The following is an 18,782-nucleotide window of genomic DNA, read 5'->3' on the forward strand; positions in this document are numbered from 1 at the left end:
CGGCATGGCGCAGCGGAGCCGCGGCTGCGCTGCACAAGAGTCATCTTGACGCGTCGGCGCCGCGCCGCGAGATGCAGCGTCATGCAGCAGCATGCAGCTTGCCGGCGAAATCGCAGACGCCGCCCGCTGCGCTGCTGCCGTGCTGCCAACGTTAACTCCGAACCGCGCCCTCGCGCCTCATCGCGCAGCGCAGGCACCTGAGCAGTGCAAGCGGTTGTGAGATCCGCCCGTGGACGCCGACGCCGAACGTGCAGGGCAGCGTCAGGGTAGGGTGTGCCGTGGCTGCCGGGGCCAGCTGCTTTGCTGCGATTTGAGCCCTCTTGGCCTCCTTCGCCCGTAAGATCGGAGCGAGGGCCTCGCTTTGCCCGCGCCTCCACGCCGTCGGCGTCGCTCATAAGGCAGGCAGGCCGCTGCACCGGCGCACGGCATCCCCTCTCACCCTCCTCAAGCATCCGCTCCTGGCCTCCGCAGCCAGTGCAGCACAGCATCCTCACACCGCCGTCGCCATGGCGGACACACAGCAGCACGACGCGAGCCCGTCGTCGACGATGGCCGCGCCTGCCCCGGCGTTTAGCAGCATCAATCGCACCGGCTCGACGGGCACCTGGGGCGAGACGGCGCGCGGCGAGGGCGTCGACGTGGAGCGGGCGCGCACCGACTTTGAGCTGGCCCGCAACTCGAGCCGGCAAAAGCAGCAGCAGCAGGCCGAGGCCAGCAGCCAGAGCGGCTTCGCCGGCGGCTCGCGCATGAGCCAGATCCTCAGCGGCAGCTCGCGCCGCAGCCCGCCGAGCGACCGCATCGCCGAGGAGGGCCAGACGGGCCAGGGTCCGGCACACCTCGACGCCGAGAAGCACCTGCAGGCCGACGACGGCGACTTTGACCTCGGCGCATGGATTCTCTCGCGCCAGGCGCAGGCGCAGCGCGACGGCGTCGACAACGACAAGCCGCTCGGCGTCTCGTGGCGCGACGTCGAGGTGTCGGCCCCGGCCGGCGCAGGCGGCGGCGTCTTCGTCAAGGACCTGCCGCACTCGATCATGCGGACGGCCTGGCAAGACCCGATCGCGGTCGTCAGCAAGTTTGTCCCTGCGTTTGGCCGTCTCTTCGCGGGCTCGTCGGGCACCAAGAAGCTCATCCACGCCCACTCTGGCGTGCTGCGCGCCGGCGAGATGGCACTCGTGCTCGGCAGACCAGGCAGCGGCTGCACGACGCTGCTCAAGGCGCTCACCACGAGCAGCGACGGCAACCTCACCGTCGACGGCACGATCTCCTTTGCCGGCCTCTCGCCTGCCGAGATCGAGCGCAACTACCGCGGCGAGGTCATCTTCTCCGACGAGGACGACCAGCATTTCCCGACGCTGACCGTCGGCCAGACGCTCGAGTTTGCCCTGAGCCAGAAGGTGCCGCACAGCCGCGCCCGTCTGGCGGGCGAGACACGCTCGGACTTCATCCAGACTGCAGTCACCTGCGTGCTCAAGCTCTTCTCGATCTCCCACGTGCGCGACACCATCGTCGGCGATGCGGCCATTCGCGGCGTCAGCGGCGGCGAGCGCAAGCGAGTCACACTCGGAGAAGCGTTGATCACAAGGTCATCCGTGATTGCGTTTGACAACGCGACCCGTGGCCTTGACGCGTCCACTGCGCTCGACTACGCGCGCTCGCTTCGGATCATCACCGACCTCTCGCGCCGCACGACGTTCGCCACGCTCTACCAGGTCAGCGAGTCGATCTTTGACCTTTTCGACAAGAGTGAGTGACCGCTAGCCCTGGGTACGCAGTTGAGTGCCCGCTGATGCCTCCTCCTCCTCCAGTCTTGGTGGAAGACGAGGGCCGTTGCATCTACTACGGCCCGCGCGACCGGTGCCGGGGGTACTTCGAAAAGCTGGGATTCGCAACGCCGGAGCGCCAGACGACGGCCGACTTCTGCACTGCGCTCGTCGACCCGAAGCAGGTGCAGTTCCGCGAGGGCTTCGAGAAGCGTGCGCCACGCACGCCCGAGGAGCGCGAGCGCGCCTGGCTGCAGAGCGAGCTGTACGAGCAGCTGCAGCAGGAGATCCGCGCGTACGACGAGGCATGCCGTGACAAGGCGCCGACGGAGAAGCTCGCCCAGGTTGCGGCGTCGGAGAAGAACAAGCGCGTCAAGTCCTCGACGCCGTACACCGTCTCGTTCTGGAACCAGGTCAAGGCGTGCATGTGGCGCCAGCTGCTCATCCGCTGGGGCGCCCGCCAGGACTTCTACGTCAAGATTTTCACCATCGTGGTGAGTGCCGCATGACGCTGCCCCGACCGCTCTTTCGCTCACACGCGCTCTCTCCAGGCTATTGCTCTGGTCATCGGCGGCCTCTTCTTCGGCCAGTCGACGGACTCGACTGGCGCCTTCAGCCGCGGCGGTGCTCTGCTGCTCGCGACCCTCTTCAATGGCTGGCTGCAGCTCAGCGAAGGCTACGAGGCGGTCGCCGGCCGGCCGATGCTCGCGCGCCACGAGACGTTTGCCTTCCACCGCCAGTCGGCCGTGACGATCGCACGTGCCCTCATCGACATTCCGCTGCTCCTCTTCCAGACGCTGCTCTTCAGCGTGATCTTCTACTTCATGGCGAATCTGAGAGTAGACGCAGGCGCCTTCTTCTACTTCTGGCTCGTGGTGTTCTTGTGCGCCCTCAACCTCACGTACCTGTACCGCGCGCTGGCCGCTTTCTCCCCGACCTTCAACGAGGCCATCCGCTTCAGTGTTCTCAGCCTAAATTTGCTGATTATTGCGAGTGGCTATGTGTTACCGCGCACGAAGATGAACTGGTAAGTGGCCCGCTCGCAGGCGCACAATGATCACTGTCGCTCAGACCTATCCTCCTCCAGGCTCATCTGGCTCAGCTACGCAAACGGCATCAGCTATGCCTTCACCGCTCTCATGGTCAACGAGTTCAACTATCCGATCCAGTGCAACCCGCAGCAGATCGTGCCGTTCAGCGACGTCATCGACACGCAGTACCAGACGTGCACGCTGCTGGGCAGCACACCCGGCCAGCTCGCCGTGCCGTCGGAGGCCTATCTGGAAGCCAGTTTCGGCTACAGCCGCTCGTCGATGTCGTACGACTGGGCCGTCGTCCTCGCCTTCACGATCCTATACTTGCTCGTTACCGTATGGGCAGCCGAGAACATGCATTGGGGCGGCGGCGGGGGCGGAGTCACGGTCTTCGCGCGCACCGCGTCCGCGAAGCAGCAGCTTGCCGAGACCGAGACCCCGGCGGCCGCGTCCGGTGACGTCGAGGCCGCGGCCTCTGGCAACACCACCCCGCCTCGCAGCGACGACTCGACGCGCGCCAACTCCCCGGCCCCGGTCGAGAAGAAGCCGAGCCACGGCAGCGCCAGCTTCGACGATCGTGCAGTTTTCACGTGGAAGGACGTCAACCTCACGCTCGGCAACGGACGCGAGCTGCTGCACAATGTCACAGGCTACTGCAAGCCCGGCAGCATGACAGCGCTTATGGGCGCCTCGGGTGCGGGCAAGACGACGCTGATGACGGCCCTGAGCCAGCGTGGCGTCGCCGGCGATCTCTCCGGAGACATTCTCGTCGACGGCAAGTCTCTCGACCGCGGCTTCCAGAAGGGCACAGGCCTCGTGCTGCAGGGCGACGTTCATCTCGGAACTTCCACTGTTCGAGAGGCAATTGAGTTCAGCGCTCTTCTGCGCCAGTCCAAGGAGACATCTCGAGAGGAGAAGCTGCGCTACGCACAGCACTGCATCGACCTCCTCGAGCTCAACTCGCTCGCTGACGCCCTCATCGGCGTGCCCGGCGCCGGGCTGAGCGTGGAGAAGCGTAAGCGCGTGACGATCGGCGTGGAGCTCGCGGCCAAGCCCGACCTTCTGCTCTTCCTTGACGAGCCGACCTCCGGCCTCGACTCTGCCGGCGCGGCTTCTATCATCCGCCTGCTGCGCCGCCTTGCCGACGAGGGCATGACCATCCTGTAAGTGCGACGAGCGGCCATCGGCTATCACAGCCCAGCTGACCGCGACCGCAGCTGCACAATCCACCAGCCGAGTGCGCTCCTGTTCGAAAGCTTCGATTCGGCCGCCTTGCTTCGTCCTGGCGGCCAGTTGTGCTTCTTCGGCCAGATTGGCGCCAAGCCCGGCCAGGGCTCCGAGCGCATCCGCACGTACTTCGAGGCCAACGGCGCTGAGGCCTGCCCGCCCGAAGAGAACGCTGCCGAGTACATTCTCGAGGTCGTCTCGGGCGGCAAGAGCCGCGGCATCGACTGGGGCGCCAAGTGGCGCGAGTCGCAGGAGTGCAAGGAGGTGGTGCAGCATGTCGACCAGCTCGTCGCCGAGCGCAGCAAGCGCCCGGCGAGCAAGGACCCCCGCGCCCTGCGCGAGTACTCGGCCTCGTCTGTTGAGCAGGTCCGCCAGGTGACGCTGCGCCAGTTCCGCGACGTCTGGCGCGATGCTTCCTTCTCCTACGGCGTGCTTTGGTCGCACCTTCTCGTGGGGCTGTTGAGCGGCGCATACTTCGCTTCGGTCGGACGATCGTCGTCCGACCTGCAGCTCTACGTCTTCCAGGCGGCATTCCTGTACCTGCTCAACGTGCCCGCCATCGTCAACAGCATCATCGCCAAGTTCTTCGAGCTGCGCATCCTCTTCGAGGTCCGCGAGTCGCCGTCGAAGATCTACGCATGGTGGGCGCTCGTCGCCAGCTTCATCATCTCGACACTGCCGATCGCGCTCCTCAGCTCGGTGCTCTACGGCCTGCCCGCCTTCTTCATCGCATTCGGCGCGCAGCCGTCGCACATCGCCGGCTTCTGGTACCTCTGCACTCTCACGCTCGTGTGCTTCTGGTTCCTCTTCTCGTTCATGCTGGCTGCGGCCTGCGCGACGCCGTCGATGGCCGCCAACCTGCTGCCCTTCATGCTGCCCATCCTGGCGATCGTCAACGGCGTGCTGGTGCCTCGCGCACAGATGCCGCAGCCGTTCCGCAGCGCCGTCTACTACGCCAACCCGATGTCGTACTTCGTGCAGGCGCAAGTCTCGACGATCCTGCAAGACATCACGGTCGTGTGCGACGACGTCGACCTCGCGCGCTTCAATCCGCCCGGCGGCCAGACGTGCGGCGCCTACGCCGGCGAGTGGGCCGCCTCCGCCGGCGCCACGCTCGTCAATCCCGACGCCACGAGCAACTGCGGCCTGTGCCGGTACGCCACGGGCGCGCAGTTCGCGCAGACGCTCGGCGCCGACTACAACTTCCGCTGGCAGGCGTGGGGCATCCTCCTCGGCTTCGTCGTCTTCAACGGCCTCGCCTGCTTCGCCCTGTACTGGTGGTTCCGCGTCGCGGGCTACGGCCTCGGCATCGACCGCCTCACGGGCCTCTTCAAGCGCAAGCAGAAGAAGGCCAAGAAGGGCGAGGAGTAGAAGTGCCTCCATAGAGGTCGCTGAACTGGCTGCTACCCGCGTTCCCACGTGTGATTCCTTAGAGCTCTGCATATAATCATAGCATGACGACCAGTCCGCGAAGCGTGAGATGCCTGCGCACGTCGCATGCTGCCTCCGAGTCTCCGTGCGGTGAAGAACTGAAGATGCGGTGCGACGCCTGCTGCTGAGGAAAGTGTACCTCGCTCGATGCGCTGTCCTGGTCCGTTCGAATGTGCTCTGCAGCCAGCCGGTGCGTCTCATTATTTCCTCCCTCACGAGGGGCAAGCAGGACAGCAGCAGCAAGCTGCACCTATGAGAAGAGCCAAGTGCAGCTGCTGCACTGGCGATCCTGGGAGCCTTGGCAGCGACGCACGCGCCGCCGCCGCTGCACAGCCGCAGCCTCCACCCCGACTCCGCCGCGCTAACGCCGAGCGTGCATCAAATCCAGGCACAGGGAGTTCGGGGCACGGGCGGAGTGTCGTGCACTGCGGTACGGCGTGCAGGCGGCCTGCAGCGGGCCCAGGCCGTCCGGTGACGCGGTGACGCTTGCCGCTCCTTCTTCTGCCCCACAACGTCGTGGCTCCGCCCTGCCTGTCACTGCACCCGTCTCTTCCTGCGATACGCCAGCTCTGCTGCAGGCAGCAACTTCACAGCTCGCTTGCTGGAGCGGCACTGCGCACCGGCCTCTTCGCTGCCGCGCCTGGCGCCCTGGCTTCCCTTCGCACCACATCCACGCTTCGCCTGGCCGCCACCTTTGCTCCATCCCTGTGCCCCAACCGCAGCATGGACGCAACCAGCACAGACGATGCGGCACCCGAGATGAGCCCGCGCCCGGCTGCGGCCAGCGCCCTCGCCACATCGCCCTCGCAACGGCGCCGCCTCTCGGTGACGTTCGCAGATGCGCCCTCCATCGTCGGCGTCGCCGCGTCGCCGCTGCCGGGTGCGGCCGCGCAGCCAGCCTCGCCGCCGCCACTCTCGCCACGCCCGCGTCATCGCAACTCGTCGGCGAGCCGCATCATCAGCGGCGCCACGTCGGCGCTCAGCGGCGAGCCGGCACCGCTGTACTCCGAGCCCAAGACGTACGCCGCCAGTCCGCTGCCGCACACGTCGCGCAGCCGCAGACGCTCGTCGATTGCGTCGGCGTCCAGCTCCATCGTTGAGCCCGCATCGCCGCCTGTGTCGCCGCGTGGAGGCTCAGGCATGGCACGCACCAAGTCCGACGCCTCGGCCAAGTCTGCCCGCTCGAGCAGCGGCAGCAAGCGTGCGCCGCCGCCTGCGCTGCCTGAGCGGCCGACCGCACTGCTGCATGCCGACGTGGCAGAGGACAGTGAGGATGCAGCGAGCCTGTCGCGCTCCTTCTTGGAAGAGTACGGTCTCGCCGTCGAGGACAAGAACGCAGCCAAGGAGAAGAACACGCTCTTGCGCAAGGCCTTTGGACGCAAGAGCGTGCCGCGCAGCTCCAGCTCGAAGTCAGGCCTGGACGACTCGATCAGCAGTCCTCCAACGAGTCCGTCTGCCGCAGAGGATGCGAGCGGCAGCTATCTGCAGGCGGCGGCTGAGGACGCATCACTGCCGACGCAAGATGGCTTCCCTTCGCCTGAGCAGAGCTCGCCATTGCAGAGTGTGCAACGAACGCCACCGCCTCGCGTGCCGGTGCGTCCGCCACAGAGCAGCTCCCGCGGTTCTGCCGGTGAGACGACGCCGTCGTCCGTCTTCGGACCTGCATCACCGGAGACGAGCCCGCCAACCATCCGACGTGACAGCACGTCTGAAGCTTCGCTGCAGAGCCGCGATGATGCTTCGACGCCTCAGTCGGCCGGGTCATCTCTCGTGCACGCCACTAGCCCCGGCGGCTCGCCGCGCGTGAGCCGCGCCATCACCCCCGTCGCGCTCTACGAGGCCGAGAGCGAGGAGGAAGACCCAGAGTCGCTGTCAATTAGCCACCAGCCGCGCTCAGGCACGCACACGCCTGCCACGATGCACTCGGACTACACGCACGACAGCCACGCGGACTCGCTGGAGGGCAGCTCGATTGATGCATTCGCCGAGGCAGACGGTGGCTCTCCACTCTCCGTGTCAGGCGGGGGGCCGCTCAGAGCCGAGGGTGACTCGCACGGCATCGTGTCGGACGACGCCAGCGTGTTTGACATGGATCGCGCGTCGCTCTACACGATCGACGACGAGGCGAACAACACCTTCTCGCCGCTCTTCTCCGCCGCAGGTCCCGCCTTGCCAGCACGGGGCACAGACGTGCACGCATCTGCCGTGCCGCCGACCCTGCCCGTGCGTCCAGAGACCGTGCCAGCGATGACTGCACAGGAGCAAAAGGCAGCCGCCAAAGAAGCAGAGAAGCTGCGCAAGGCGGAGGAGAAGCAGGCTGCTGCTGCGGAAAAGGTGCGCGTCGCCGAGGAGAAGGAGGCGACGAAAGTGCGGCAGCGAGAGGAGAAGCAGGCAGAGAAGGATCGCAAGGAGCAGGAGAAGCTTGATGCGCGCATCGCTCAGGCCAACGAGCGCCGCTCGGAGAGTCGCAAGCGGCGAGAGGCGCGCGAGCGCAAGGTGGCGCTTGCGGACCGCGAGGATCTGGAGGTGCAGCGTTTCCTCAACGACTTCGGCAAGAATGTGCATGAGGTGCGCAGCGGCGGCGTGCTCGAGCCGACGTCGCACGATGTGGTGCTGCCGTCTCTGAGAGACTTTCGCGATCCGAGCACTGGCCAGGCCAACTACGTCGGCTACGTCTTCTCATTCGCCTTTGCGCTCGTCTCGTATCTCTCGCCGGCGCGCTTCGTCGATGTGCAGGCCGGCGGCGCAGCCGACGAAGACAACATGGAGGCGCTCGGCAGCTCGAGCGACTTCCGCCTCGCGTCGCTCAAGGCCAACGGCGCGCGGCTGTACATGGCCGTGCCGATGTACGAGGGCCTGTACGCCTCGCTGCGGCATCTGTGGCGCTGGGACAGCAAGCTGCGAACGGGCGTGTGGTGCCTTGGCTACACCATCTGCTGGTGGCGCGGCCTGCTGCTGCCGGCGATGCACGCCCTGCTTGTGCTCTACCTTCTACGCCGCCGCTTCTTCCCGCCCAAGGCCGAGGCGCTCTCGCGCATGCTCGCCGAGCAGCAGCGCCGCAGCGCCGAGCTCGCGCAGGCGCGCAATGCCAACTCGGCAGACGTAGTCCGGGAGGCCGAGCAGAAGAGCAAGCTCAGCGCCAATGTCAAGGAAGGCGCCGAGGCCAACGCAAAGGAGAGCAAGTATGGCCTGGCTGCCGATGCTATGCGCCGCTATGGCCGCGCCTTGACCGTCGTGTCCGGCTCCGTAGCCGACCTGCACGAGCGCATGCGCAACTGTGCCGACTGGCGCTCGCCGCCTGCCACGTGAGTGCGACGCGCATCGCTCACTACACATAGGCTGACGTCTCTGGGGCAGCATGCGAGTCGTCGCACTGATCATCATTTCGGGCTTCTTCACGCTCCTCGCCACGCCGTGGATGCTGGCACGTCTGCCTGGCCTCACGATTGGCGCACTGCTCTTCGTGCTGGGGCCCATCGTCGAGCACCGGCCACAGTGGCTCGCGATGGAGTGGAACCTGGATGCCGTCGATCTCTTGTTGGCTGGCGTGCCGAACGACGCCCAGATCGCCATGTCCATCCTGCGCCGCCGTGCTGCCGAGGGCAAGCCGCTGCTTGGCGACCGCGACATGCAGATTGCGCTTGCGGGCGGCAGCGACATTGAGGACGACGCGCCGCTGATCGACGCAGCGATGGACGAGCAGAGCGAGGCTGGCAGCACCATTGGCAGCACGGTCGATGGCAGCGTGGTCGGCAGTAGTGCCGTCGGCAGCAGCTCGAGCGTAGCCACTTCGGCAGCGACCACGGCCGAGCTGAAGAACCGCAAGGTCGATTGGGCCAAGTGGAAGAACCGCGCCACGTACGGACGCGACCTGCTCGTCACGGGCTCCGAGGTGCTGGCTGGCCAGCGAGCACTGCAGCTGCCCCGCTTCGACACGGGCGCCTCGAGTGCACCGGGCGCCGGCAAGATGGCTGCAATTGGCAGTGGCCTCGCCCGCGGTGCCAACTGGGGCCTGGAGCAGGTCTCTCAGCAGACGAGCCGGGCGCTCGTCGAGCGCCAGCTCGTGGCACTGGGCGACACGCTGCCGACGGACAGCGTGCACTGGAGCATTTACAACGGTGTCTGCGGCCATGTCATCGTGCGCGCCTCGCCGACGCCGCGCTTGCTCTTCGTCTCTCTCTTCACGCAGAAGGCCGGCGCCGCAGCCGACGCGCCCGTCGTCGACGAGACGGGCCAGGGCGTGCCGGCCGAGATTGCTACGGCAAAGATTCGCGTGCTGCTGGACGTGCACCTCGAGAGCCTGCTCGTGCTCAAGAAGACGGCTACCGTCAACCTGCGCTTCTCGAAGGTGACGCTCGACGGCCTCGACATTGGCGTGCGCGCAAAGGTGAGCTCCTCGCGGCTGAGCGAACGCAGACCAAGGCTGACCAGTCTGGCTAGACCCACTCCTTCTCCAGCGTGGCGAACCGCGATCTCGCCTTCAACCACATCCTCGCCCTCGCGCCGCTGCACTGGCACCGCGCATGATCCCCTCGGTCTGCTCTTTCTGCCCTGCACCGTAATGCCACATGAGACGCCCGGCCCAGCCGAGTCACGCACGCAAAGTCACGCAGCGCAGCAGATGCGGCAGATGTTAGAGGCAAGAATGCTAGATTACAGGGTTGAGAAGCAGGTGAACAGATGGACCTATGCGTGAAGGGAGCGTGCGAGGGCAGGAACGAGAGGGCAGCTCTACTTGCGCGCCTTCTTCTTCGGCGCCTCGACCTCGCCGGCCGTCTCGAGCATGTCGGCCATCTCGTCGTCGAGGTGCTCGTCGTCGTCGTCTGCATCGAGGCCCTCGTCGCCCTCGCTGCCCTCAAAGATGAGCTCCTCGTCGCTGTCCTCCAAGAAGCCCAGCTCGCTGTCGTCGTCATCGTCGCCCTCCATCTCCTCGTCCCCACCCGCCGCCGCAGGGTCGCGGCCCGGCTTGAGGCCCTTCATCTTGCGCGTCTGCAGCTTGCCGAGGTCCTGCTTCTCCATGTGCACGCGGCCAATCATGTCGCCCATGTCGTCCGTCTCGACGTTCTTGCGCTTCGTCTTGCCCTGCGTGTTCTTCTCCGCCGCCGTCTTGGGCCGCTTGAGCGACGCGGCCAGCCGCGCAGAGTCGGCCGGCTGGCGTCGCCGCAGCACAAAGTCGAAGGACGGGCCCACCTCCACCAGCTCCATCGTGGGTGCGCCGCCGGCGCCTCGCCCCGACGGACGCGGCGCGTACACGCGGAAGTAGACGGTGCGCCCCGCAGCGCTGTTGTCGATCGACGAGGAGCCCTCGCGCGTCTGTGCGGCGCCGGCGGCGTACAGCTCTGCCAGCTCCCTGTTGTCCGAGACGGGTACCTGCGCCGCCGGCTCCGGGCCCTCGGTCACGCAGACAATGTGCTGCAGGCCATCGCGCAGCGAGACCTGGTTGCCCGACGCGCCAGGCACAGCGCCGGGGCCCGAGCCCGGCGGCGACTCCTCGCCGCGGTAGAAGTCAAGGAACATGGACTTGAGGTGCTGGAACGACGCGTGCACGCCGTGGTTGCACATCGCCAGCGCGCCGCTGAAGGAGGCGTCGCTGTCGGCAGCCGAGGCATCGGGCGAGAAGTGCGGCCCGGAGAAGTGGAACAGTGGCCGGGCACCGAGCGACGGAGCGAAGGGAGACTGCAGCGAGAGTGTCAGCGCAGCTCTGCAGAGATGCATGCTGTGCGAGGCAGGCGACGCTCGTGACGGGCAGGGCCCAGGCAGGCAAGCCCTCCTGAGAGACGTGCTCCTGCGCAGACGCCCTGCCGAGCCCCTCTGGCCTCCTCACAGCAATGCTCTGCTGCCTCGCGAGGCGTCACGCCTTGACTCACCTTGAACTCGGAGATGCCCTTGCCCTCCAGTACGCCCATCTCGATGATGTCGAGCACGTGGCCGTCGAAGATGCGCGCAAAGGCGAGGTTGTCCTTGCGCTTCTTCTGCGTGTTGCCCACGACGAAGAGGCTGGTGTCGTTCTTGCCCGCCCAGAACTCGAGGCTCGAGGCGCCGGCCTCCTCGAAGGGCAGGCAGTCGTTCTTCTTGGCAAACTGGATGGCGTCGGGCTTCTTGAGTGCGGCGAGGTCGCGGAACGCCAGCGCCACCTTGTCGCTGCTGTGCGGGCCGCGCACGAAGATGGCCTTCTTGGCCGCCTCGTGCTCGCGCGGCGCGCGTGCCTCGAGGGCGCGCTTGGAGCGGGCGTTGCGCGGCTTGGAGGTGCGCAGCATGGGTGAGCGTGTGGGGTGTGTGGGAGAGGTGACGAGGCAGGCTGGCCGGCTGGCTTAGGCTGGAAGATGCCCGCAAGGCCACCGGCGCTTGTGCCGGCCGCGCCCTGACAAAAATCTGGCGGGCGCGCGCGTCACGTGGGCGCGGCGCGGCGCATGCTTCCCACGCCGACCAGCAGCTCCTGGTTCTCTCTCACACCCATCCATCGCCCGCACCTGCCTCGCACGCCATGAGTGACTGGGGTACGTGCTGCACAGACAGCGCATGAGAGCCGGCACTGAGCGGCTCCGCGCGCAGACCAAGACTCCGACGACGGCGTGGCGCCCGCCGCGCCGGCCAAGCCCGTCGTGCTGCCCCCGCGCCGCGGCGGCAAGTTCGACGACGAGGACGTCGAGGAGGAGGTCAAGGTGAGCGCGCAGCACAAGATCGTGTGCCGCACTGCACTGCTGATGCCTGCGCTGGCAGGACGACTGGGAGGAAGAGGACGAGGCGCCGGCACCGGCACCCGTCGTGGCGCCGCCCAAGAAGAAGGGCACCGTCAAGCAGAAGATTGCAGAGAAGGAGGCCGAGGAGCGGCGGAGGGCCGAGCTGGGCGTCGAGGTGAGTGGCAGCAGCGATTCGGAGGAGCGGGCCAGGGCGAGACGACGAAGCCTGGCTTGCGTGAGGATCTGATTGGCTTTGCGTCTGGAAAGGGGCGTGCGGGCGGGCAGGACAGCCAGGGGCCGGACTGCGGCGTGGCGGGAGCGTCGGGGCTGTATGACGCTAGCTGCGCGCCGTGCATCAACAGCGCAGCTCAGACGCTGACGGTTGCCTGCTCGAGCAGTCTGATGAGGACGTGCCGGAGGAGGATGCCGCCGCACGGCGGCGCGCCGAGCGCGATGCTCAGATCAAGGCCGACCTGGACAACGCCGCGAACCTGCTTGGCACAGCCAAGATTGCCGGTAAGTCTGCTGTCCCGGCTCTCGCATCGCAGCCACAGCTCACGCCAGTCACAGACGACTCGTCCTCGCTGCGCAACGCCAAGCCCGCGAGCAAGGAGGACTGGGAGTCGTTTGCCTCTGAGCTGTACACGACGATGATCCGCAAGCAGGCCTCGCGCCCCGGGTTCGACAAGCACTTTGTGCCCTTCCTCTGCGGCCTGCTGGCCTCGGAGGGCCTGCGCGACGTCGACATGCGCAAGCTCAGCACGCGCTGGAAGGAGCTGGCCGACGAGAAGGTCAAGAATGACAAGGAGGCCAAGCGGCTCGGCGGCAAGAAGCCGGCGGCTGCCGCGGCCAAGCCGAAGAGCGTGGGCACGAGCAGCGCGAAGAACGTGTAAGTGCGGCGATGTCAAAGCTCGATACATTGACTGACGGCGTATGCCATTCTCTTCTCTCAGCATCGACACGCGCGCTTGTAAGTCGTCCCACTCTGCTCCTGCCCGACGTGCAGGTACTGATGCCTTCCTACTCAGACGGCGACGAGGCGCTCGACGACGGCGACGACCTGGACTTCATGTGAACGTGCTACACCCCTTGCTTTGGCAGCCACAGCCTGCAAAATACACACTACACATGCTCTCCACTTCTGCCTGCTCGAGCCAGCGCTTGGACAAGGCGCGCATGTCAATGAGCAGCGTCGTCAGCTGCATGCAGGACTCGGAGCCGTAGCCTCTAGCACTTCAGAGCAGTCGAACAGAGCAGAAGTTAGCTTCGGTGTCCATTCACAGCGCGCAAGGGAGATCTAGAGCATGCAGATTAGAAGTACAGAGTGGAGGTGCGGACAGGTCACGGCACGGAGCGCAGACAGAAGAGAGGGCTGTCTAGAAGCCCCGCGGGTTCTCGCGCAGAGTGAGGCGGGTCCATTTTGGCACCTGTGGCGCAGCGACGGCGTCAGCAAGGGGGCGCTTGGGCGGCGGAGACGGAGAAGCAACTGTCGCCGTGCGTCTGTTGCGCACACGAGCATGAGGGCAAATCTCGTGCCGCCGTCGCAAGGGCACCCGTCGACTGACTCGCATGCACGATGTCGGTGCAGAGCTCTTGCCAACGCAGATGCGAATGGGCTGCCAGCCTCCTGGCTGAACATCGCCACCGGAGTCCTTCTGCGCTGCCTTCCACGGCAAAGCTACGTCTGACCCGCCCGGCGCAACGCAGCACGCGCAGCCTGATCCCTGTCACTGCAGCCCACTGCCTGCAGCGCGTGCCCCAGCGCCCTCGACTCATGCCATGCCCGCTCGCCGCACTCACCTTGTGCACGCCCTTGCGGTAGTCGCGGGCGGTGCGCGAGAACGTCGTGTACTTGTCGCGCGGCGCCATCTCCTGCTCCGTCGGCAGCAGCAGGGCGCGGTCGAGGGCGGCGCACTCGACGCCCGAGCGCTGCACGGCGGCAATGACCTCGTCGACGGCCTGCAGCCGGCTGCGCACGCGCGCCTTGCGCGGCGTGCTGAGGCGGTAAGGGACCTTCCTGCGGAGCACAAGGGGGGTGAGCGAGGCGAGGTGCGATGGTGCAAGAGCCGCACGCACCAGAGAAGGCCACCGAGCGACGGCTGCGATGCGCGGAATGCGCCGAACATGCTGTGTCTTGCAGGATGGTGGAGGCAGGAAGAGGAGAAGGAGCCGCTGGCTGTGCGGCGGCTGTGCGGCGGGCGGAAGTGACAGTCGTCGCGCATCACGTGACGCCCGCCGAGACGCGCACCGGGCCGCGGCCGCACCGCCTGGGAAACACGCGTCCGCCGCGCCGAGATCAACTCCACGCCGCGCGCGTCTTACTGCTCCGCACCTCCATCCCCTCCCGTCCCTCTCCATCCCCTCACACACACCTGCCCGCCATGTCGCAGGGCGCCCGCCGCTCCACGCTCGGGCCCGTCGACCCCAACCCCGTCGTCGGCTCGGCACTGCCGCTGCCGCAGTCGGCCATCAAGGCCAAGTACGCCGCCGCGTCGTCGAGCATGCTGCCGCGCCAGAGCGTCGCGCGCCCCTCGCTCGCGCCGCGCGTCTATGCGCCCGTGCCCGACGCCGCCGCGCGCAGCGTGTCGGGCCCGCGCGCCAGTATCGCCGCCGCCGGCTTCCAGCGCCAGAGCCAGGCGCAGGACGCCGACGCCGGCGGGCCCTCGGTGCACTCGACGCCGCACGGCTCGCAGGGCGCGCGCAGTGGCCAGGGCTACGGCTCCGTCAGCCGCGCCAGCGTCAACGGCGCCATGCTTGCGCGGCAGAGCGTCGCGCCGACGCCGACGTGAGTGGCAGCAGTGGTGCACGCAAGGAGCGCCCTGGGCTGACACACGCATGCAGCGGCCGGCGGTCGGTTGGGCGACAGTCTATGGCGGCAGGCGTCGGCCCGGGCGGCTTCGGCGCTCGGGCGCTGTCCGAGCTGCGGCCGCTGCGCCAAAAGGCCTTCATGGACTCGCTCAAGGAGCGCGTCTTCACGTATCTCTCGCGCTCGGGCTTCCAGGCGCCCAACTTCAGCCAGAAGAGCATGAGCAACCCGACGCAGGCCCACGTCATTGCCATGTTCCGCCACGTCTACAATACCACCGTCGACGCGCAGTACCGCTGGACACAGGAGACGAAGAAGGAGGCAGACGAGATCATCAGCCTCATGACCGACATCAAGTACCCGCTCGTCGGCGAGCTGAGCAAGACGAAGCTCAGCGCCGCGGGCAGTGCGCAGAACTGGCCGGCCGTGGTGGCCATGATTGACTGGATGGTGTGCATGGCAGTGAGTAGCGCAACTGAGCAGCGCCGCCGGACTGCGCGCTCACGGCTCCTGCAGAACAACTTCGACGACGGCACGACGTACGTCGGCGCCGGCCCGCTGGAGCGCGAGGTTGACGAGGACGACGAGAGCGACCAGCACCTCTTCTTCAGCTTCCTGTGGAAGTGCTATGACCGCTTCTGGGACAACCAGGACACATACCCGGACCAGATCGCCGAGCTCGACCAAATATTCGGTGAGCGCGCCAGCTGAGCCGGTGTGCGCACGATTGCTGACTTGCTGGTGGCAGCCGAGCGCAACCACGGCTTGACGCAGGAGGTGGAGACGCTCGAGGCGGAGCAGATGAAGCTGGCTGCCGAGCTGCGGGAGTACACCGACACGGACGTGAGCGCGCTTCTGAGCCGTGGTGCTTCCCTCTTGCTGACCACGCTCGCGCGCAGTCTCCCCTTGTGGTGCAGACCAAGGAGAAGGAGACGCTCGAGGGCGACATTTCCAAGTTCATCAAGTACCGCGACGACATCCTCAACCCCAAGCTTGCCAAGAGCAAGAAGGGCCTTGAGCGGCTACGCGCCACGATCGTCGAGTCACGCGACGAGCTGCGGCGCCTCGAGACGGAGCGCAAGGAGCTCGACGGGCAGGTCTCGGCGCAGGAGATGTCGAGCGAGGAGTTTGACCGCATGAGTGCCGAGCGCGACACGCTGCAGCGTCAGCTGCAGGAGATTGCCACGACCAACGAGCAGGCGGCGCGCGAGGCGTGGAAGCTCGAGATGGAGGTGACCAAGTGGCAGGAGGGCGTCGAGGAGCGCTTCAAGAACTTCAACCTTCTCGCCACGACGGTCGACGTGCTGCCGCTGCGCCTCTCCAACGGCGAGGAGCTCGACGAGCTCGAGATTGTGCCGCGCAACCCCTCCACGATGCTGCGCAGCGGCGTCGACATGAAGCACGTCGTCAAGCCGCGCATCAACGACGTGCGCAACCATGCGCAGCAGCGCTTCCGCGAGCTCTCGGACAAGAAGCTCGAGGTGGAGGAGGACATGACGGGCGTCGATGAGGTGCTGGGCGCCCTCAGCGAGGAGGTGACGCAGCTCGAGGCACACACGACGCGCCAGAAGAAGTCGCTCGAGGAGACGCAGAACGTGAGTCTGGCCCGGCTGCAACCCTTGCGCCATGTGCTGACGCCTGGCACACAGGTGAGCGCCGACGAGGCTCGCCTCTTTGCCGCCGACATCATGGAGCAGGAGCGTGCCGTGCAAGACGCCGAGCAGGCCGGCTACCGTGCCGTGCAGTACGCCGAGGCCAAGCTGGCCGCTCTCCACCGGCAGTGCGTGTTCGCTTCGCAGACACAGCGCTTGTCCCTGCTGACTCGCTTCCCGCAGATTCAAGCTGGCGCAGGAGAACGACAAGCTCTACCGCGACAAGCTGGCAAAGGAGGTCGAGCTCGTCGCCGGCGAGCTCGTGAGCATGAAGGAGTCGACGCTGCGCGCCGTCGCCACGCTCTCCGACGCCGCCGAGCGGGCATGCCGCGACTGATCGCCGCTTCCTCTGTTATGTGTCGCTGCCCCCTCACGTGCTCCGTCTGTCACTGTTTGTACCTCCTTTGCCTGCTGCCCACTCATGCACCCTCGCTCCGCTATTATCTGCCTCTGTACCGCCGCGTCCCGGGCCGTCTCTATCTTATCGATACCTCTCACGCCACAGACCATTGCGTGACATTTGCGGCGTGACAGTGTGCTCTACCCGAGGCGAGCCATCTTGCGGCTGGGGCCGCCGTTGCCGTACGCCTTTGAAGAAGAGCCGCCGGTCTCTTCGCCCTCCTCCTCCTCCTCCTCCTCAATGATGTTGTACGAGTCGAGCAGATCGTCGACATCCACGCCCGTCAGGCCGGCGTACTCGTCCACGACGCTCTCAAACGTCTGGTGCAGCTTCGAGATGCGCTCGGCGCGCGTCATCTGCTTCAGCACGTCGCGGTTGTGGCGGTAGAGGCGCGCCTTGACCTGCGTGAGTGCGCAGCCGTCAGCCAGGATGTTGCCACAGCTGCCGTGGCGCAGCGGCCACCTCTGCTCTTGTCCCTTTATGCCCTGTCCGACCGCCGCGCCATGCTCGACTCACCTGCAGGCGGTACTTCTTGCACTGCGCCACGTCCTCCTGATCCAGGTTGAGCAGCATGACCATCTCCACGAGTCGGCCCCACTGTCTCGGCGCAATCTTGCGTTTCAGGCGCTGCTCCTCGCTCCACTTGGCATCGACGGGCGCCAGCAGACGGCCGTGCTTCTTGGCGTCGTTGGCAAAGCCATCGGCCTGCGAGAAGAGGCGGCGCAGATCCGAGCCGTCGCGCACGCGGTCGAACGCCTCGCTTGGATCTTCGACGGTGAGCTCCTGCACGTCGGACGCGGCAATGACGGAGTCGAGCACGTGCGTGTAGAGCGCCGAGCCGTGTCCTGCGCCCTGGAACGGCGGCAGCACGACGAACTGGCTGAGGCGCACGCGCGAGCTGGCCGGGTAGCACCAGAAGCGATAGAGGCTCGTGTAGCCGGCGAACGCGTAGCCCGGCGGCCCAGCGGGAGAGACGGGCGGCAGACGCTCGTACAGCACGTACCACTCCCACGCGGCTTCGTCCTCCTGGATGTACGAGGCGCCCTCGATGAAGAGCAGCGTGAAGACCTGCATGCGACGATGCAGCTCGCGGAAGCCGGGCGTGGCCCACGTGGCATGGTAGATCTCAAAGTGCCGCTCCTCGGCCGGCGCTGCGGCGGACGAAGAGGCGCCGGCACTGCTGCTCTCGCCCTGGCCGCGCGCACGGCCCTTGCCCTTGCCCTTTCCCTTGCCCGCCGCTGCGCTCTTGGGCTCGGCTGCGGGCCGAGTGTAGCTGTGCACGAGCTCTCCGAGCGGCTTGAAGGCGCCCTCGCAGCGCTCGCGGCGCGCCAGCTCGGCAAGCGCGGCAGCGTCGTCGAGCACATCGTCCTCGGGGAGGATCTCGCGCATCTTGGCAGCGACGTCATCGATCTCGGTCGTGGTGCGCTCGTTCTTGGCGTCGTAAGAGACGCGCAGGCAGGGCGTGAGGGATGCGGCGGCGAAGGAGAGGGCGATGGCGAGGTTGGCGTAGCCGTAGATGGCCTCGGCCTCGCCGAAGATGGGGTAGGTGAACGTCGGCGCGAAGACGAGCGGCTCGTCGTCGGCGCCGCCGCGCACGAGGCTGAGGCGCAGGGCGTCATTGGAGGAGCAGACCCACTTGTCGGGCATGGCGGGCAGGGTGAAGTGGTGGTGGGCGGGCAGGAAGACGTGCGGCGGCCCAGGCGCAACACGCACAGCGCAACCGACACACGTGCCGGCCGCACTTTACGCGCGTGACGCGCCGCGTGGGAACAAGCACAAGGTGGAGCAG

The 18,782-nt window shown here is 66.9% G+C and overlaps 6 protein-coding genes across 6 annotated transcripts; 3 read left to right on the forward strand and 3 right to left on the reverse strand.

Annotated features, from left to right (window-relative positions):
- Positions 1 to 548: 548 nt before the first annotated feature.
- FA09DRAFT_294715 (hypothetical protein) lies at positions 549 to 5,395 on the forward strand (the record flags this gene model as incomplete). The annotated part of the gene is made up of 5 exons (XM_025740088.1): positions 549 to 1,746; positions 1,809 to 2,257; positions 2,315 to 2,790; positions 2,851 to 3,960; positions 4,015 to 5,395. The coding sequence occupies 5 exons, from the start codon at positions 549 to 551 to the stop codon at positions 5,393 to 5,395; spliced, it is 4,614 nt and encodes a 1,537-aa protein (XP_025599984.1).
- A 4,680-nt stretch (positions 5,396 to 10,075) lies between these two features.
- On the reverse strand, positions 10,076 to 11,776 carry FA09DRAFT_328496 (Brix-domain-containing protein). The gene is made up of 2 exons (XM_025741796.1): positions 11,323 to 11,776; positions 10,076 to 11,131 (listed from the first exon to the last, which is right to left on the reverse strand). Exons 1-2 carry the CDS (start codon positions 11,710 to 11,712, stop codon positions 10,187 to 10,189), a joined length of 1,335 nt encoding a protein of 444 aa, XP_025599985.1. The 5' UTR covers positions 11,713 to 11,776; the 3' UTR covers positions 10,076 to 10,186.
- A 123-nt stretch (positions 11,777 to 11,899) lies between these two features.
- FA09DRAFT_216106 (translation initiation factor eIF3 subunit) lies at positions 11,900 to 13,396 on the forward strand. The gene is made up of 7 exons (XM_025739525.1): positions 11,900 to 11,952; positions 12,008 to 12,117; positions 12,176 to 12,310; positions 12,534 to 12,651; positions 12,700 to 13,024; positions 13,089 to 13,105; positions 13,164 to 13,396. Exons 1-7 carry the CDS (start codon positions 11,940 to 11,942, stop codon positions 13,208 to 13,210), a joined length of 765 nt encoding a protein of 254 aa, XP_025599986.1. The 5' UTR covers positions 11,900 to 11,939; the 3' UTR covers positions 13,211 to 13,396.
- FA09DRAFT_328498 (mitochondrial ribosomal protein L31) lies at positions 13,390 to 14,280 on the reverse strand. Its single transcript, XM_025741797.1, has 3 exons — positions 14,212 to 14,280; positions 13,936 to 14,152; positions 13,390 to 13,562 (listed from the first exon to the last, which is right to left on the reverse strand). The coding sequence occupies exons 1-3, from the start codon at positions 14,259 to 14,261 to the stop codon at positions 13,512 to 13,514; spliced, it is 318 nt and encodes a 105-aa protein (XP_025599987.1). The 5' UTR covers positions 14,262 to 14,280; the 3' UTR covers positions 13,390 to 13,511.
- Positions 14,281 to 14,452: 172 nt separating this feature from the next.
- FA09DRAFT_305624 (hypothetical protein) lies at positions 14,453 to 17,096 on the forward strand. Its single transcript, XM_025740506.1, has 7 exons — positions 14,453 to 14,920; positions 14,977 to 15,403; positions 15,458 to 15,635; positions 15,690 to 15,784; positions 15,841 to 16,536; positions 16,591 to 16,721; positions 16,777 to 17,096. The coding sequence occupies exons 1-7, from the start codon at positions 14,517 to 14,519 to the stop codon at positions 16,928 to 16,930; spliced, it is 2,085 nt and encodes a 694-aa protein (XP_025599988.1). The 5' UTR covers positions 14,453 to 14,516; the 3' UTR covers positions 16,931 to 17,096.
- Positions 17,093 to 18,663, reverse strand: FA09DRAFT_316157 (histone acetyltransferase type B). Its single transcript, XM_025740834.1, has 2 exons — positions 17,510 to 18,663; positions 17,093 to 17,394 (listed from the first exon to the last, which is right to left on the reverse strand). Exons 1-2 carry the CDS (start codon positions 18,638 to 18,640, stop codon positions 17,134 to 17,136), a joined length of 1,392 nt encoding a protein of 463 aa, XP_025599989.1. The 5' UTR covers positions 18,641 to 18,663; the 3' UTR covers positions 17,093 to 17,133.
- Positions 18,664 to 18,782: the final 119 nt, after the last annotated feature.

This window comes from Tilletiopsis washingtonensis, assembly GCF_003144115.1.
Source record: "Tilletiopsis washingtonensis strain MCA 4186 unplaced genomic scaffold FA09scaffold_5, whole genome shotgun sequence".
Taxonomy (NCBI): Eukaryota; Fungi; Basidiomycota; class Exobasidiomycetes; order Entylomatales; genus Tilletiopsis; species Tilletiopsis washingtonensis.

Coding starts and splice junctions, on each gene's coding strand:
- FA09DRAFT_328496 (XM_025741796.1), bottom strand. CDS start 11,712: ATGCTGCGCACCTCCAAGCCGCGCAACGCCCGCTCCAAGCGCGCCCTC. Junction 11,132..11,322: donor AGGGCATCTCCGAGTTCAAG/GTGAGTCAAGGC, acceptor CTCTCGCTGCAG/TCTCCCTTCGCTCCGTCGCT.
- FA09DRAFT_216106 (XM_025739525.1), top strand. Junction 12,118..12,175: donor ACGTCGAGGAGGAGGTCAAG/GTGAGCGCGCAG, acceptor CTGCGCTGGCAG/GACGACTGGGAGGAAGAGGA. Junction 12,652..12,699: donor TGGCACAGCCAAGATTGCCG/GTAAGTCTGCTG, acceptor AGCTCACGCCAG/TCACAGACGACTCGTCCTCG.
- FA09DRAFT_328498 (XM_025741797.1), bottom strand. CDS start 14,261: ATGTTCGGCGCATTCCGCGCATCGCAGCCGTCGCTCGGTGGCCTTCTC. Junction 14,153..14,211: donor TCGCTCGGTGGCCTTCTCTG/GTGCGTGCGGCT, acceptor TGTGCTCCGCAG/GAAGGTCCCTTACCGCCTCA. Junction 13,563..13,935: donor ACCGCAAGGGCGTGCACAAG/GTGAGTGCGGCG, acceptor GCTGCGCCACAG/GTGCCAAAATGGACCCGCCT.
- FA09DRAFT_305624 (XM_025740506.1), top strand. CDS start 14,517: ATGTCGCAGGGCGCCCGCCGCTCCACGCTCGGGCCCGTCGACCCCAAC. Junction 15,404..15,457: donor ACTGGATGGTGTGCATGGCA/GTGAGTAGCGCA, acceptor CGGCTCCTGCAG/AACAACTTCGACGACGGCAC. Junction 15,636..15,689: donor CGAGCTCGACCAAATATTCG/GTGAGCGCGCCA, acceptor TGCTGGTGGCAG/CCGAGCGCAACCACGGCTTG.
- FA09DRAFT_316157 (XM_025740834.1), bottom strand. CDS start 18,640: ATGCCCGACAAGTGGGTCTGCTCCTCCAATGACGCCCTGCGCCTCAGC. Junction 17,395..17,509: donor GCAAGAAGTACCGCCTGCAG/GTGAGTCGAGCA, acceptor GCACTCACGCAG/GTCAAGGCGCGCCTCTACCG.